This window comes from Calypte anna, chromosome 4A (assembly GCF_003957555.1).
Source record: "Calypte anna isolate BGI_N300 chromosome 4A, bCalAnn1_v1.p, whole genome shotgun sequence".
Taxonomy (NCBI): Eukaryota; Metazoa; Chordata; class Aves; order Apodiformes; family Trochilidae; genus Calypte; species Calypte anna.
In genome coordinates, this window is record NC_044248.1 from 20,251,110 (window position 1) to 20,270,030 (window position 18,921).

General features: G+C 35.2%; 1 protein-coding gene across 2 annotated transcripts in view; it reads left to right on the forward strand.

Moving 5' to 3' along the window:
- Window positions 1-18,921, forward strand: part of MICU3 (mitochondrial calcium uptake family member 3) — a 47,105-nt gene that overhangs the window by 8,416 nt on the left and 19,768 nt on the right. For both annotated transcript variants that reach the window (XM_030449907.1, XM_030449906.1), the window contains exons 2-8: window positions 4,100-4,253; window positions 7,990-8,021; window positions 8,871-8,949; window positions 11,911-11,958; window positions 12,447-12,529; window positions 16,922-16,993; window positions 18,165-18,203. In XM_030449907.1, coding sequence (XP_030305767.1) covers window positions 4,100-4,253; window positions 7,990-8,021; window positions 8,871-8,949; window positions 11,911-11,958; window positions 12,447-12,529; window positions 16,922-16,993; window positions 18,165-18,203 — 507 coding nt within the window. The remainder of the gene's footprint in view (window positions 1-4,099; window positions 4,254-7,989; window positions 8,022-8,870; window positions 8,950-11,910; window positions 11,959-12,446; window positions 12,530-16,921; window positions 16,994-18,164; window positions 18,204-18,921) is intronic.

Genomic DNA, 18,921 nt, shown 5'->3' on the forward strand with positions numbered 1-18,921 from the left:
AGAGGGTCTGCACAGAATACTTTCAAAGTTGATTGAATTAAAATTGTTGAGTGCCCATAAAAATGACTTTCATCTAAAGGGCTGCTACTCTGTAAGGCACATGGTGGTGTTATTGTACCTTTGAGGGGCCCTCTCTAAATGCAGTATTTTGAGAAAATAGTTTTTAAGGATTAAGGATTAAGTCCTTGAAATGTGTTCATGAGAGAGCATTATTAATTTATTTTCATTTCTACAATAAATATGAAAGTTTGGAGGCTTTTTCCAGATATTTTAGACTGTCTTAATGAAGGCTTGCAGCACTGATTTATAGAAGAATCACACATAATAAATGCAATGCTCTTCATTCAGAGAGTTACCCTGCCAAATTACTAGATTGTCTACAAGTTTATTTTTACTTACCTTCTTTTGATAAGATAATGTTAAAATGGACTTTCTTATGGGAAATGTTTCCCTCTGTTTCCTTTTTCTCATGGAGGTTGGCATGTAAGTGCAGAATCCATTTAATCCATTTTAGAAAGTGCTTTGAAATATCTCCCATGTGAGAATTAGGTATGTGTATATACATTTCTGTATTGGGGAACAGCAAGAAAATGGGCCATTATTTTAACCTAGGAGGTTAGGAGAGTCTCTTGGTTTTGCTGAAAGCAGACGGAAGCCAAGACTGTGAATAAAAGCGTCCCAAAAAGGTGTTGCGTTCCCTCTGCATTGCTTCTGCACAGGGGGACAGGGGATGGGAGGTGAAATAGAGCAACAAGGTACCAGAGTTCTAGGGAGGAAGGGCAGAAGGATGATAACCATCAGCTGTTTGATTACAGCTAATAATCCTGATTTTTTTTTAAACTAGGAAAAAGATAATATAATGTCCATGAATGCTGATGGTCTTCTACCTTGACTGGTTTTATTCACTTCATGAGTTGCGAACTTGGCAGGATGAAAATTCTGGCTGCCAGCTAGCTTCTTGGTTTCACCTATGAAGTGTTTTTTTTCACCCTAAAAGTTGTACTTGTAAAGTGGGTTGGTGTCCTGCTATGCTTAAAACTAAGATAATACTGCTGCTGGGAGATTTCTGAAATTCTGTGTGAAGAAAATGGCCCTGTCCAGTTTTCAAAAGGCAGAGAACCATGACATAATACAAGATCATAGCAATTTGTAGGCAGGATTGCCAGAAGGATTAGTAAACAGAAGCATAAAAAAATCTCCTCTTTTGTTTGTCAAAGAGATTTACTTTCATGAAAGTTTTTAAGAATGTTGATAATTACAGAGAGACTTAGTCTGGAAAAAAGTTTCTTTTGAAGCTTCAAATAGAAATTGAAATCTTCTTGAATCCTGTTCCTTCCCTCAGGTATTATTCAGCATCTGCTTTCTCTCTGTCTTGTTCATATGTCCATTGGAGCTGACACTAATGCTGATACAATAAGATTGCCTAACGTGGACATAAATATGAAATGAATCTATTTAGACCAATTGGTATCACTAAGATTCTCATACTTGCCTCACTGAGTTGTGATCTGATGACGTTAGGAAAAACAGGAGGTGTTCCATAGTTTTGTGTTGAGATGAGTTTTTTAAATTAATAAGGAGGTGCAAATTGAGGTCATAATTTGGAAGGGCTCAGCTTTTCATTGATTAGTTCCTAATAATTAAAGTTTTTACACAAGAAGATTAAAAGTTGCTGTATGTTACATAGATTGGTAAGCAGTAATGGAAGAAGGAAAGCTGTGGATAAGAAAATTAGACAAAAATAACATTACTCCCAAATTTGGTTTTGTCACTTTGCTGAAGTGTGTGCCTGGAGTCTTCTGCAGCCTCCTTCATATTTGGGCATGTAGTGCATGAATCAGTGATCTAATACACGTTAACTCCTGTGTACTTTTGTTTGAAAATACATTTGGTCATCAGCAGAAACAACTTGTTTTGATTATTTCAGGTGAAACCCAGGAGTTAAAAAAAAGTTGTATTTGTAAGAATAAAACTATGCTTAAGCCTGCAGTTTTCTGATCACTTGAAGAAGGTGGAGCCTGCTGCTGGAGCAGGTGATATTTTCTTTTCTGTGAGCTGCAAATTCCTGTGCTCTAGGTTTTGAAACAAATAACAGCTCTTGTGGGGTAGATCCAGGCACTTTCCTGGCTAAAGAATAACACCACCAAGACAAAAAGTTCTCAGTCACATCAGGTGCTTTGTCTGGTGCTTGGAAAAATGAGCATAAACTACCAGAGGGTGAAATACTGGCATTGCTGTATAATCAGAGGAAACTATATTAGCTAAAACGAGGTAGAAATTAAGGGTTTTATTCCTGAGTACTGGCATGAACTAAGTTTAAGCATGTCTTGAAAATTCCATGTTTGTGGTATTTTATTTTATACTTAGAGTACCCTTGAGTACTTAAGATAATGTTGTAATATGTGTCTGAGAATTTAGCAAATGCTTTTGTAAGCGTCTCAAGCACAGTATTAAGCAGAAGTACCTGAGACAGCATGAGTTTCTTGAGAGCATAGAATCTCAACATGCTCTTCAAATAGTAAGTGATCAAAACTAAGATGATGTTTCTTGAGTGATACATTATCTACAGGTTCTCCTGATCATGTATGATTGATTATGACTGATTACAATTCATTATACATACTACACATGTAGTACGGCCTTGAAGCAGTTTCTTTTCTGAAATTGACTTTCCAGAAGTACTGCTGTATTACTCATGCTTGCTACCTGCATGTATTCAAAAGCATGTTTGTAATAGTGATAAAATAACATGTATATCAAAAACAAGATAGATTATATTGCATTCAAGTACAGGGATAATCAGTTATGTTGTTACAAGCTCTGCCAAAACAATTGAGTTGTGTAAATCCCACATGAAGGCATAACTTGAATGCCACTGGACTGCTGAAGGATATAGTAGGACCATAATATTTAAACAGAGAGATAGGACACAAATATTTTGGCTTGAGCAAAATCGGTTATGTCAGAAGAGAATACAGCTTTTTCCTGTCATTCTGAGATGAGCGTGTAAATCTGGCTGGTAGGTGTTGTTTTTTCCTCCCCATATTTAATTTGGTAATCATTTGAAAACTATAAAAAAGTTCCCATATATAAAATGAAGAACTTGTAAGTCTTCCCTTACATTGTGTTTATACGTAATTTTTTTTTTTTTCCAAAGCCAAAGTGTTTGGCTTTTCTGAACACATTCACTTTTGATGCAACTGTTTTACAAACATAATTTCTTAGCTATGACTGAGTCCATAACATTTTGTTTCACTGTGGTAGTCTTACAAATGTTTTATATTTAAAGGACTTTGTTTAGAAAGCAGAAGGAAAGTGAACCTAGATTTTTGACTGCCTTTGCTCCTAATTGCTGAAATCTGAAACCTATTCTTAGAAAGGCTTTGGAAAACCAATTTCCATTTCTAGTTGAGGACTGTTATCCTTTAGAGAACAGAAACTGCAGAGATCTCCCAACTTCTCTTTCTATTGAGATGCTTCTCTGAAAAGCAAAATGTCTTTGGCTGTTTTTATAGTTTTTAAAAGAAAACAGACATTAGTTAAACCATGTACTACTTGTTGCCTTTCATTAGGCAACTTGAATTGGGATACTTGAAATAGGAGTATCCACAGAAGATTTGTACTGGAGTATATTAAGCAGGTTTTTTCCCTATTGTTGTCAACAGCTGCACTCTACACTAAAAAGCAGTATTAAAAACGAGCTATTCCATTATCTTCTGGAAATGCCAGTCAACTGAAATAATCTTAGAAGAGTTGTTTAAAAGATAAGTGATAAAATTACATAGCCTTCCTTGAGCTGAAGTGGCTCCTTTTTCTGTGATTCGGGAGCCCAGGTTCTCTTTGGATAGTTGGTTGGTTAGTTTGCTTTTTCCTGAGCTTGAGTAGTGTCAGTAATTTCAATACATAAAGATTCATTGCTACAATTGTAGAAGACTGTAAAGCACAGCAGTGAAGTCCTGATTGTAGTTTCAGCTCTTACCATACAAAAATATTTGGCTGCATTCGACTTCATGAATTAACATCTTTACATTTGCAGTTTCTTTATGGTGAATGACAGTGGCAATTGTAAACCAAAACTTTTTTCCTTCTGTCTTTGCAGGTTACAGAAGAGAGATCAGACCTTGAAGATTTACACCTTTATGCAACTCCTCGGGAGCAACGGTTTCGTACGTTTGCCAGTTTAGAATTTGAAGGACAGCTGTATATGACTCCATATGACTTCATTCAGGCAGTCACAAGTGATGAACCCAAACGTAAGCAGGAGTTTTATATTCATAAAATTCCTAGAGAAAATGCCAGTGACATATGCTACTTTTCCATTTGCTTTTCATCAGTACTTCTGTTTCTGATTGTGGTAAAAAAGTTCTGCATCTTCTAGAATTTTTTTAGTGGGATCCAAGTGCATATAATCAGTATCCTGGTTGTTATTAGATTGAAAACATCTGTATACTAGTCATTAGTTAAGCATTATCTTAGAGGCCACAGACATCTCAACAGGCATGGAAGACAAGAAGTTTATTTGTAGTATTTGCATTGATAGTTAAAGTTACATTTTCTTTCTGAGTGAGCCAATGTCACTGTAAAACTTTTAGCTTCTCTGTCTAGTTTCTGTGTAAAGAAGCAGGCAAGATATGAGTTCTCTAAATTAACATTGTTTGCCAATTTTTGCCATCTTAAATTGTCATCTACTGTGGTGTTTGGTTTTGGGGGGGGGGGTTTTTTTGCCCTACAGAGATTTTATAACCATATCATAGCTTTCTAAATAACATACTTTGAGTAAGAATTTCAGTCCCCCAGGGGATCCACTTTCTGCACTTAAAAGTTGCCAGACTTAGCACTGTGTGTTAATTATATTAATGAAAAATAAACTGTACTTTAGTTCACTTAATGTAGAAACTTTTCCCTAAGAATCAAAGTGACTAAATAGTAAGGTGATCCAATAAGTAAGGTGATTTCTGATCTAGTTTGATTTCCTGGCCCCCAGGCTTGCAGTGCATGGGTAGAAGCACACAACTGCTGGGGAAAGTTTTCTTTGCTCAGGTGTGATATGTATAATAACTCACCTTAGGTCTTTCTTCCTGAAGTCTACACCACAAAGGTAGTATAGAGAAGAGTCAAGCAGCTAAAACAGGAGAGCTTAAAGCTCTGTGCAGATGCTAGATTTTGTTTTCTTCTTTGTTCTCTTAACAGTAATGAAACAGAGGGAAAGAATTCAGTCCAGGCACAGCCATGATCAAAACTTCTCTAACTTTTGAATAAAAATACAATCTCATTGTAAGAGTGAAGACAGAAGATAGAGTTTAGGTGGTGAAAACTTGCAAAACTTTGACACTCTTACCAGAAAGCAAATCTTTCTCTTTTTTCACTCTTCTGTTAAAATAAAGGAAGCAGATTCATTATCACAGAAGTTAATAAAAATACACATCAGCACTTCATGTCTTCTTCCTCTGCCCACATCTCCAAGTCTAGCTTTTTTTTGTTATTGTGGAACTGGGTTTCAGCATGTATGGTCATGAAGCGTTTGTGCCATGTACTGGTTAAACGTTTTGTTTTATCTCCATTTTAAGGCAGTTGAACTGGTTTGACCACACTGTATGTATGGTTTGCTGTTAAGGTTTTACTGTGCTGATGAAATTTAAGCTTCCTCCTCTCTCACTGCAGGTATTCATTTTTAAAAGCAAAATAAACCAAAAAAGAACATGACCAAAAAGTATTTAAGGTCGTAAGAATGGTCTGCTCATCTCATGGCAAAGTAGAAGAGATCTGGAATTGAAAAGTGCTGGCACCCTTCTTAGTTCAGTATAGCAAACCTCATGTATATCAAAATCCTTCCTGTGCTGTCCAGTTCATCTCTGAGACCAAAAGCAAAACTAACCTGTGTGTCCTTTAGGTTTATAGACAAGTATCAGAGATTATATGACTGAGACAGTTATTTTGAGGGATAGCGTAAGAGGCTGTAACTAAATTGAAGTGGATGACTTCGTTCTAGTGGAAGTCATGTTGGCTGGGTCAGAAGGCTGACAAATAGGAAGGAACAGATGAAGCAGGTGACCTGCAGGTATTACCACTTCCAGTTCCTGATCTCAGTGTTCATGTCTACATTTAGTACTGCAGCTTTGTCAAAGTACCACTTTGTTTTGATTGGGCAAGTCTTAATTTTCTCTCTTGCTCTGTTGAGGTAGGAAGTTGAAGGAAGGTATTTTATAAATTAAATAATGAATTCTAAACATTTTAATTTATATTTTTGCATCACTTTGTAAAATCAGTTGCAAATTGTAAATAATTGGGTGTGTTTGGGCTGACATAATAGAGCATCTATATTTTGCAGAATAAAAGAAACATAAACCTCGGGGTTTATTAATGGATGAAGACTAGAATGGTCTTGAGTTTTGTCAAAAGGCAAGAATGCCCTTTGAAGAGTATTAATAGCAGCTCTTTATGTCTGCTTTATAGCAAAGCTAATAATACTAGACCTGAATGACATTTGTGATGGAGTGAATGCATCTATTGTGATAGATTTACTTTGGAAATCTTGTAAACCCTACAAAAGTCAAGAGGTTATTCACTTCCTTTTTTGATTAAACTCTAACTAATATGGTGAGAGTATATACTCTTTCTTTTACAAAATGTAAACTTTTACTCCAGGCAGTTATTACGAAAACATAAGACCTGCTTAAATTAATTTGGTGCAGGCTTTCATTTGGGAAAATACAATATTTTTAAAAGTCATGCTTGATATGTTTTTACCCTCTGAATATATGTTTATATGTTTAGAAAAACAATTACGAGAAGAGGAAATACATTTTGTTCTCTTTAACTCAAACTATAGTAATTTTACCCTAATATTGAGATGTAAAAAGTATGTATGTACACATAAATCTTCACTCGCTTCTCTAGAAAGAAAATGTAGACATGTACTAGAAAGTGAGACTGGGAAATTATCTGGTTGGAAAGTTAGATATATTTGTAGGCATAAATATGTATATTGATTTGTATAGTAAATGAGGTTGCTTTGGGGGTTTATTTGAGACATTACAAAATTAAACAGAAAATTGTATGTATTATTGTAATCATTTAATAGAGCATGGAGTTCATAATGAGTAAATGATTTTTCTAATGCACACAGAATGTTTTGCTCTATTAAAATGATCCCAAAATGAAACCAAAAATTTTTGAACTTGAATACATCCTTTGCTGTTTTCTGTACCACTGTGAATTCTGATTTTCACAGTGCTTGAGCTTAATACTGAATCTTTTTAGTTCTTGGACGCTTCTGGACATCTGTTGTCTAATGCTAGTATCTTTCTCTGCTCCTTGAGTCTGTCATTTTAGGAATTAGGAAGAAAAAGTCTGCACAGTCTTACTCATCAGTTTTTAGTGTTAGCAAGTACTTCTGGTTCTGAACTGGAGGCTTTTTTCAGCTCCTCTCTTAAAAGTACTCAGAAAATATTGAGGCCAACAGAGGCTATAAAAAGAAGCATGAATCTGAGTTACTAGGAATAGCTGTAGGGAATCCTAGCACCAAGTGGATTTTCAAAGTTTTTATCCTGCATTTGCTTTAAATGGTCCCTGAAGTAATCCCTGAAGCAAGGGCCAGAATCCAGGTCTCCCTACAATCTGCACTGCAATGCTACTGACACTAAATAATTATATCAGAATATTGGTGCCTCTGATAACATGAATGAACTCTGTTTTCTGTTCAACAATTTAATGGTGTATTTTGTAGGTAGAACGTTTTTTCAGTCACTAAAGTGGAGCTGAGTTAGAAACCATATGTCTGAATTGACTCTTTAAAGTTAGGAGTTTAGGTATGTGTTAAGCTATTTTTTTAATACCATAATTATTTGGAACCAGGTTGGAGATTAGTCTCATGAAGAAGGGAAAATGCCTTTTCTTTGGCCAGAAAACTCAGTATAGATGCAGTCTATTTTTAAATCTGTATTGGCATAACTAAATTCTGTGTATTCATAACTTTCTCTTTTGTTGCAGGTGCTAAAAAGCGGCGATCCCTTTCAAAGCAGGTGGGCAGTAATTTCTGTGCTGTCTTTTATAACTGTAGATTTTGATACAGTTACTTTCTTTCATAGTGTAAACATAGCCACAGAAAAAAAAAAGAATCTTTATTCAATCTTTATTTAGAAAAACAAAAAAAATGAGATACTTTAAATCTTCTCATTTTTGTCACTTCGGACTCGGCTGAATCCAGAATGTTAAAGATGCTTAAGCAGCTGTGCCTGTTATGCTGCAACTTACTGACTTTCTCAAGCCTGTGTCAGTTCCTTCCTCAGCCAATATACTTCAGTGTCTAAGTGTAACAGGTGTATCAAAAGCTGCTTGAAGTACTTAAGCCACTCTTTACCTTTTGTGATGTTCAAGTGCCTTTTATTTTGTTTCTTTTATACATTTACATTTACAACTACTAAAAGACTGTATCTGTGTTCCTGTATTTTAAGTACATTTTTATTTATGGGTGAAGTTTGCTTTAGTTCAGGTTGGGTGTTTTAAAAGCAGTTGCTTGGAGCTTGAATGAAAACCTTACTGAAATCCAGGGGAGCTTATCCTTGGCTTCAGTGAATGTGAGCAGTGGTGAGTAATTTCAGCAACAAATACATTACATGTCTCTCTCCAACTCTGCAGACACTTAGTACTCCTGCAGATGAGGAGTTCATGGAATAATCATGTTTGCAAAATTTAAATATGTGCTTGAGTGTTTCCACAGTCATTGTGATAAACTGAAGTTAAATTAGCTGGTAGATTTGCATGCAGTTCCTTTTCCTGTATATTGATTTCCTAGCATTTATTAATAATCTGTTAACTACTTTATTAAATATCTAAATATATACTTTTATATTTTAAAATCTTATATTTAGGAACTGAATCAGATCCTTATGGAAACACCACCAGTTTGGAAAGGATCATCCAAACTTTTCCGTAATCTTAATGACAAAGGTGAGGGCTTTGTTTATTTTCCTGAACCAAATCATTACTGGTCTTATATCACTGAATAAGCATTTTCTACACAACACAATGCTATATATTCTTTTCAATTCTGCAGATGAAGGCTTTGATATCTTCTAAAATTTACACTCTTAGTAAAGGGAAGGACCAGGAGCTACTCCTGGTCTCCTCTTAATTTCTTCTTTCTTAGTAAGTTCTATCGCTTGAAAAACAAACAACATAGGAAAAAAAAACCCTGTGATAGCTTGTGTACAGACATTTAAAAGCTATTTATTTTAAGTAATTGGCATATACCTTTCTGTATACTCAGAATGGCAAATGTCATGTGGATTGTTTTAACTATTTTTTTAAAGCAACCGCAAGTACTTACTATAAAATAAAGACACCTTATGAATGCTTAAAATAAGCATGCAAGCATAAAAATTCCAATCAAATTTGCACATGTAATTGATGAGTCCAAAGGCAGTGTGGGTTTATTAGAGGAATAAGTATGCACGTTCTCTTCTGGGCTCAAATCTCTGGCACATGGAAGCAATCACTTTTTTTACCTGAGACTGCAGCCAGAAAATATGGTTCTTGTGTCTGATAAAGTCATTCAGTAAGCTAGTGAAAGAAATGGGAATAGAATTCAGGTCTTGCTAATTCTAATTTAGTGTTTATTTAGCACATTATATGAAAACTCTAAGATAATTGACTCAGCTTCTTGAAGCAAGTAGTTAAAGCCTGTATCCATTTATTGTGCCACAGATTCATTTAAATCCAATGAGCCACACAGATTCATGCCAGTTACCTGAAGTTTTGTATTTACGTTTTACCCCTGAGTGACCTCTCTCTCTTCTTTCTTATCTTAGTGGAAGCTTTTCTTTCTGTTCAGTCCTCTCTCTCCCATAACACTCAGAGCAGTCAACCAGAACTATCCCTCTACAGACACAATGCACCAGTACAAACAAAAGAACACTTTCAAGGCCTTTTTCTATTGCTGTCCATACCTGTGATGGACTACTTAACAATTGCTCTTTCTTCCTCTGTTTTACAACAAAGAGGGTGTCATCAAACAAACAAAAATACATATTTACATTTATTGACTTGCTATTAAAGAACATTTTACATCACTGAATGAGAACCTTTGAGGTATCTGATTTCTTGACAGCTGCTTGTCCAAACAGATTCAACCAGGCCTTTGAAAACTAATTTCTGCAAGCTGCTCTATAAAAACAAGGAGATAAAGCATAGATCTTGCTACTTAAATGCCTGCATTTAATCTTTGCTAATCATCAGAGCTATGTGTAAATTGAGAAAAAGGGTAGGTGGTGTTAAAAATGTTTAGTAGCCTTCCTTACTAGATCTAGCAGTTGTAAAATCATTCTGAAGGCTTAAGTTTGCTCTTGGATCAGCAGGCAGTAAAATACCTTTTTTTCCCATGAATGTGGGCAGCATGGAGTTGGAGTGCGCAGCATTCAACTGGGAAAGGTTGAGGGTTTTCATGGATCTTCTTACGTGATTTGGTTCCAAAGACCATTTAGTTTACTGACTTTCTTACATGTTGCCTTTATATTCCATCTCTGTAATATCTGTGGAGATCTCTGTGGTTGGTTATTTTGGGAATGGGAGACCTGATGCTCTTGAAGTTGCTCCTCTTTCATGAGAGTTGGCTTTTAGGGAGGAGTATTCTATGATCAAAGGTGTGGGGAGACATTTGAAAAAATCCAAGAGAAATATAGGTGAAATTTTCATATCTTCTCTTTTCAAGGGACAAACGTCCCTCCTAGTATTAGTTCAGGACACAACTAATTCAGAACTTTTTGTTCGGTAAATATTAGTAGAAAATGCCAAAGTTTCTTACTTTGTCAGTGTGGGAAGTGCTTATGTTAAATGTGTTCACTAATTGTAAAATCCACACAAATGATACAATGTTTTGAATTTTAGTTGAATAAGTCTTTGGTGAAAAAAAATCATATTACTGTTCACATAGTTTGTGTCATATTCAGTTAAGTCAGATTTTAAAATACATTTAAACATCCAAATATGTTTTTCTAAAAACTTTTGCACCTGACTTGGACTGAAACCAAGGAGTCAGACAGTCAGCAACTCTTGAAAATCACAGCTGGTAGACGTTTTTTATCTCATGCATCTAAATACATTTCATTTTTTTTTACTCTTTTGATATAATCTTATATTATGGACTGACTTTTGGTTTTGGAGGACAGACAAAATTCGATGGTTAGAAATCAGGAACCAGTTTTGCTAGTTTAGCCTCAAAGTTCATTAGAGCTCAAGGCTTTTAGGGAGAGCTGGAAGTCACTGTTTTCAGTTCTTACTAAACTGTAAGATGCTTCTCTTCATTGGTACTATGGGCATTCTGCAGGGTTACCTTTTTACCCCAGAACTGGAAAAGCAGATGTGCGGTTTATACCAAACATAGTACTTGGATATTGACTTCGGCTCAAAATCAAATTTTGCCTTAATCACCTCTGAAGAGAAAAGGAAGTGTCATTCCACACTGGGATTGCCTTTTGATGTCCAACAAAATAAGAGAAGCTGAAAATATATTCCTTGGAGATCTTCTGAATGTAGAAGATGACATAGTACAAATGTCTCTAAAAGACATTAAAATATTTAACAAAGTTTACACATTCATATTTAATAAGAGTTTTAATATAAATTTCAGGTTATGAGCTGTTCTATACTGACTGTAGTTATTTATTTGATATATTTCATGTATTTTTCCCCTAAAATACTGAAAAACAAACCTAAATTAAAAACCTCACCCTAGAGATCAATATATTAGACACATAACTTGTAGAGCAAGTTGTATACAGTCACATGAACAGAAGTATGAATATACTTATGCACATGTACAAAAATTCTTCTTATACATAGATTTAAATTTTCAAGTTTAGGATATGTAGACAAGATGACACTAATATGTCATAACTTTTATTTTGTCTTCAGGTGTGATATCTTACACAGAATATTTATTCCTCTTATGTATTTTAACAAGTAAGTAGTTATGGAGAACCCAGAAACTTCCCTGTGAGTGTCTGAGCTCTGAATGTATTGCTGTATGTTACAATACTTTTTCTCTTTTCTCTTCTCTTCTCCTTCTCTTCTCCTTCTCTTCTCCTTCTCTTCTCCTTCTCTTCTCCTTCTCTTCTCCTTCTCTTCTCCTTCTCTTCTCCTTCTCTTCTCCTTCTCTTCTCCTTCTCTTCTCCTTCTCTTCTCCTTCTCTTCTCCTTCTCTTCTCCTTCTCTTCTCCTTCTCTTTCCCTTTTTCCCCTTTTCCCTTTTATTTTCTCTCTAATGCATATCTCAATAATGTATCATGCATCTCTATGTCTATTTGAACCTCTCCTGTCCTACTCAAGTCTTGTGTTATGTCTTAAGTGTCATCCATAGCATGCATAAGCAACCATCAAATAATATCTGAACATTTTGTATTTACTCTCTTTTAAGGAGATAAATAATTGAATGGAGGGGGTTTTTTTGCAGAGCCACATGCAGGTTTTAGAATTGCTTTCAACATGTTTGATACTGATGGCAATGAGATGGTCGACAAAAAGGAGTTCTTAGTGGTGAGTATATTTTCAGTTTTTTAATATTTCGATGATATCATTAATCATGAGAACATGAGCTATTCTTAACTGAATGTAGTTTATTTGCCAAATGTAATATAAATTTTGACTAATAGCTCTGCTTTATAGTGCAGAGGTGTATTGTATAATGATTTTGAAGTTCAGTTCCAGTTTTTATTCTTTTTAATTTCTAGTACATTTACAGATAATTGGACTATTAGAGTAATTTTAAATATCAGTCTTCGACAGAATTCTCTAATTTTCCTGCTGATGGAGGCACTCGTGAAAGAAACTTTTTCTGGAATGCCACTTCACTTTTTCTTTTATTCTCTTTATAATCCTAGGTGATCTGAAAACATTGACTAACATAATGTGATTCCATCATCTGGTTTGGACAAGATTTGTTATTAAATAAAACATACTGTACCTATATCTAGTTCAGAGCATGAAAGCCATATGCTGAAGCAATTTGCTAAGCAGAGATTCAGTAATTTCTTTTCAAGGAGAATCTTCCTTATAGAAAAATTGACTTTGAGTTGAATAATATTCATGATCTTGTAACACTTGGCAGGACATTTAGAAATTGGCAGGAGTTCCTCATAGCCGTCTCCTCCAGTCATGGAAATAAGGCCAGCAATCATTTGATAAACTGGTCAAAGGAAAAAAATGGGAAAATAAAAGAAAAACAACAAAAAAATCATGATTCAATTAAAACAGAATGTGGTGGAATAGACTGACAACTTTTTTTTTTTTTTTTTTTTTTTAAAAGGCTTCCATTACAACAGCTAAATGGAAGGAAATTGAAGCAGGAGGCTTTGTCTTTCAGAAACTGATCCTGAAAATTAAATCAAGTATATAAGGAGGGAAGTTAGGACAACATTTAATTATGGATATTGCATCTTTCTTTCTAAATATGCTTTTGTAGTCCTCTTTCCCAGCCTGCTTTTTATTTGTTCTCTATCATGGTCCCTGGTAAATATTTCTTACTATTCTTTTTCTTTACTAGACTAGAAGAATTTTCAAACATTAGATATACTGCTCTCTACCTATTATTGTATTTATCAAATTTGTACGATTAAGCTTGCCTCTGACTCTGCTTGGTCACCATGTCAGTGATCCTTGAATAACTGGATCAAAACCTGTAAGTCAGAATGTTAGGAAGATGAACGTAGATAGTTAGATAACGTCTGTGTAAGTAAAAGTAAATACAAAAATAGAAGTTGATTCAGTGATACTGGCTCCAGAACATACATTTGGCATCTGTACTCACCTTGCTTGGGTATGCATCATCTGTGTGCCTGGAAGAAGTACACTGTAAATGCTGTCATTTTGCTGCATTTCCAAAATACTTCTCCATTGATTACACTCAGCTACCATAAAATTGGTAGTTAATATAATTCAGTTTTGCAAATAAAAAGACTTAGCACATGTTACATGATTCTTGAAGAGAACACAGGGTGGAGAGGTTAAAAATACTTCATTTTTCTGAAAACAGCCTCAGTGTTTTTGTAAACTAATTCCATGGTGTTTGTGCTTTCCTCTTTGCTTATGTCATAGGGGTGAGGTCAGGGGACAGAAGGATTGTGTTGCCTTGTTACAGAGAGCTTGGTTTTGCTTCTTTCAGCAGTCAATCTCATTTTCCTGTTTCAAACAATGTTCCTATGAGAGTGCTCCTAGATCCTTTTCACATTCACTTTTCTACTGGCTGGTATCCCATAGCACTCTTTCTGAACAAAAGATCCATTTCCAGAAGTTTAGCAAATGCTTTAATGGTGAGTGCAACAGAATACTACTCCCTTTGCCTCCGTGGAAGGGGAAATTCATCTAAGGATGCATTACTTTTTTTTTTTTTCTGTTTTTTTCAAGTACTGCCACTCTTATACTTGATTGCTTGTCGCTTAACTTTTAACAAGGTTTTTTCTTTCTACTGTTCTCTATTTATTTGCCTTTTTTCTTTCCACAGTTATGGCTTGCAAAACTATGTAATACTTTAGGTCATCCATCTAAATCTCCTATCATGACTGGTTTTTGTTAGCATACAGTACAGTAATTTGTGTCTTACAGGTTTTTATAACATTGAACAAAACATACCAAGGTCTGTAAATTGATCCCATACTCAGAAACAGTTACAGTGACACACACAATATTCTGGTCTATATTTGGCAAGTCCAGGACACAGTAGTCAGTTTTGGAAATTCATAAAATGTTATTTATACATGCATTTGCTATTAAATGCTAATCATTGTATTCATTAATTTCAATTCTCTCATACATCTACAGCAGAGCTTGCTGATCCCTTTTTTGTCGTCACCTGCCTTCTCTGAAATATGGTGTTCTGAAATTAAATCTGGAAAATTTGCTTGCAGAATTTATCAGACACACTTATCTTTCGCATTCCAATCCCTGGGGAGCTCTGCCTGCATTTCATTACAGTATCAGGTTTTTAGTGGACTTCTGGTGGGTAAAATCTGGTCTTTTAAAGGACTGCCACAATTGTGTCTGTATGCTGTGGTGTTTGGTTCTGAAAATACCATATGCTAGGTAGAACAGCTTTATAATCCACAGTCTTTATTATTTTTCCAGCCCACTTTGAGATTAGCAAACACTACATGTGGCAGTGCAGTATTTTCATAGGCAGTTTTTGTAAGTTTACTGGCAGAGATACAGATGGCATCATAGTTATTACTGCTCTCCCTGTAGAGTAGACATTGATGCTTTTTCCAATGGTTTGGGAATATTAATAATTATTACTATACATAAAAATATCTTAAGAACAGATACTTGCAAAGAAGGGTAAGTACAGACCAGTTATTACTCTGAAGACTATAATTTCAAAAAATGTGTTTTAAGTCTTGTATTTGAGGTTTTCTCAGAAGTCATGTTTAAAGTGCTTATTGTAGAGAAAGTTGTGAAAGGGGTGTTTTACAGGACCTGAAGGTATTCTTTGAACAGACTTGAAAAAAAAAAGGTACTTGATAAATTACACGTGAGTAGCAATTTTTTGCTGCTGAAGGGGAATGTTTCACCCCCACCAGGTGTTTTCACCCCTCCTTTGTGCCAGCAGGAGTAGGAACTTAACTGGTTAGAAACGAACAGTATGAAAAATAGATTGATCCAGCTGACTACATAGCCACACAGATACTAATTAGTGCCCAACAAGAAAGGATGTGCCTGGAGGTGGTGAAAAAGGCTGGAACTCCCCCTTTTTTTTTTAATTTGGTTGAATTGTAAACCTAAACAGGATGCTCTTAGTATTGTGTTCCCAAATAGAATTAATAGCCTTACTTTGTGGAAGAAATATTTCCTTTTTCCTTTCCATGTGATGGTTAAGGCTGTTAAGCTAGAATCCACTGGAGCACCCATCATCCATCCTAGGAGTCATACACATCCCACCTGAGTCTTTCCTGCTAGGACCAGAGTCCCTGTGCAGCAGCTGCTCCAGGGATGTGAGGAGTGCCCCTTTCCACTCCTTTCACACACACAGTCTCACTGGAGTGGGCACTCTAGGGTGCTTTTCTTTTCCTTAGGTTTGGCACTAGGATTCCCAAAGCAAAATCTCAAGTATCAACTCTTATAAAACAATTCATTCAGATGGTGCAATGGAAAAACATCTTGAGCTGAGTGCCTGTGGAGAGGGCCCCGAAACAAAGAAATCCCTGGGCAATAAATAACCCTCATGATTTATGCACCCACCCCTCTCACACCCTGTACGTGTTCTTCATGCACCTTTTTAGTCCAATGGTGATTCCTGGCCTGGGGTCCAGCAGCTTATTGGATACTTTCTCTGTCTCCAGGCAGACTGTTAACTGGTGGAGCTGCAGCTTCTGCTGGCAGCTGTAGCCTCCTTATCTCCTGGTTTGTGCTTCTTGTGCACCTGCTCACTGGCAAAGAGAGCATGGGAAACTGAAAAGACTTAGGTCTTGGATAAAGTTTTCTTGGCAACAACTAAAACAGTGTATCAATTTTATTCTCATGCTAAATCCAAAATACTGTACCGGCTACTAGGAAGAAAATCAAGTTTATCCCAGCTGAAAGTGTATGTAGGTGGAAGTCAACAGCTTCAGCATTGCTAAGTAATGCTAAACAAATGGGATACCAAAATCTCACATTATGCTGTAACAGCTCCTGCAGCATAATGCTAAATGATTGACTATGAGCAATTCATTCTGTTTAAAACTTACTGAAGCTTGAGGATTGGCATTTCTTAACAAAGGTCACAGAAGGAAGAAATATCTACGATTAATGATTGAATATCTACAATTAATAGTTGAAACATTGATCTTTTAGTGAAGAACTACACTTTAGTAGTTTGCAGAGTTCTTCACAATGGATGATTGATATGCATGTGAAACAGCCTGAAAACTAAATAATACCAAAATGTTTTGGTTTTAGCTACAAGAGATTTTTAGGAAAAAAAATGAGAAGAGAGAAAGAAAAGGAGATGAAGAAAAACGTGCAATGCTGGTAAGTAAAATAGCTGCATCTGGTCCTTGCTTTGTTTGCTTCAATTTAAAAGAAAACTTTGCATGTATATATTTCATTAATCACTTTCAATTTCTTTTTAAAATACCATTAGATATTTTTAAAAGAATATGCATAACTTTACATATAGAAGAAAAGCAATATTTAACCTAAACAGCAGTTACTGAAAAAAAATGTAAGCAGTCTACAGAAAAAAAGAATTAATGTTCAATTACTGTGTTATGTATTACAATGGTAGTATTTCCATTTAGAGTCTATAAATCTTAGAAAAATGGAATATTGATGACCCACTGCTACTGTCTGTCTGTGTCAGGAGCTGTACTCCTGCTCTTGGAACTAACTGATGCTTGTTAATGTGTCATTTTTAAAACAGCTGAAGAAATGTTACAAGTGAACTTATATTTTATATTAAATACTTATATTATTTTATTAAATACTGCTTATGACCAATGCAAAATGGTTTTAGTTGTGTATATTGTCTGAAAAAAAATTTGTAGAATATTTAATACTTGTCCTTACATAATGTCAAATTTGCATTTCTTATGTGTGTAAGGTAAGCCAGAAATAGACAAGTCTGTGGTGGTTTGTCTGGAGGATAGAACTGGTAGCAGCAACTGATTTTACTGTTGAAGAGATTAAAGTCAGGAACAAGTCCCTGTCAAGCCCACAGCATATATATGGCAAAAATTCCTTATGATAAAAAAGTGTTTTGACAGCTGTGCAGAGCTTCTCACTGTGCCCCTTATTCTTTTGGAACTGTAGATGCTTTAACTCAGATCTTTGTGTCTGAAAACATAGGAAGTTTGAATTAAAAAATTACTACTTTTTAAACCTTCCCTGAGTGAGCATAGAAGGAGATCTTTTCTTCTGACACAGAGAGACATTTACTTCTCAACTTTTCAAAACTGTATGTCAGTTGTTGAATCTCTCACACACTGTTTATTCTGACAGAAAACTTGCATGCAAAAGAAAAGGTTTTGGAATAAACCATGTTTTCCTCACAATAATTTTTAAAAACAAACAAACAGATTTAAGAATGTATCAAATAAAGATTTGCTTGTCTTAACCTGCTATGTTGTCTTTTTTCTTCTTCTTCCTTTGGCTTCAATCCTACATGTGATACTGGACGTGGTCCATTTTTGCTGTGTGTCAGCATCTTCAACTTTATGGATATCACCCCTCTACTAGCAGTGTATGTAATTTAATTATTTTTAAATTATGCAGTCTTCACTTGCGAGATGAAATAATATGCTATAAGGAAACTTACTCTCTTTTTCATTGAGTACAGTCCTTCTGCTAATCTGTAAAAAAGTGATGGATCTTTGCTTCCATAAGCGATTGTACATGATTGTTGCATGCGTTATGAAACAGGAGAAACATTGCCCTCTCTGTTTACTCTGTTTATATAAAATGAAAAAACCTACACATTTGCAAGGGAAAGGACAAAACAGATCTTAAGAAATTATACACTTGTTTTTAATTAATGTATGTAAATTAGATGATCCTGCATGAGTCATTTGATCCAGGTCTGCCTTGCCTGCCTGTATATAATGTGAAATAATTATTACTTCACAGTAATTACTCTTTGCCTCTATCATACACACCCCCCACCTCCAAAAAAAAAGAAAAAGAAAAAAAAAAAAAAAAAAGAAAGAAACCAGGAGATAACTTTTCTGGTTTTGTGCTTCTCACACAGCACAAAAATATGAGAACTTTCAGTGCTGAACTAGAAGAGGTTTTTACAGAAAATAATACTTATATTATGTAGGTGACAGTAAACTTATTTTCAATCATTTTTGAGGAATGGGAGAGAGAATCTTCAAGAGAGGGAGGGCTTCTGGGTTTTTTAGTGCCTTCATCATGACGTGATTAATTTTTGTATCACAACAGAAGTCAAGCTCTTGTAGAAA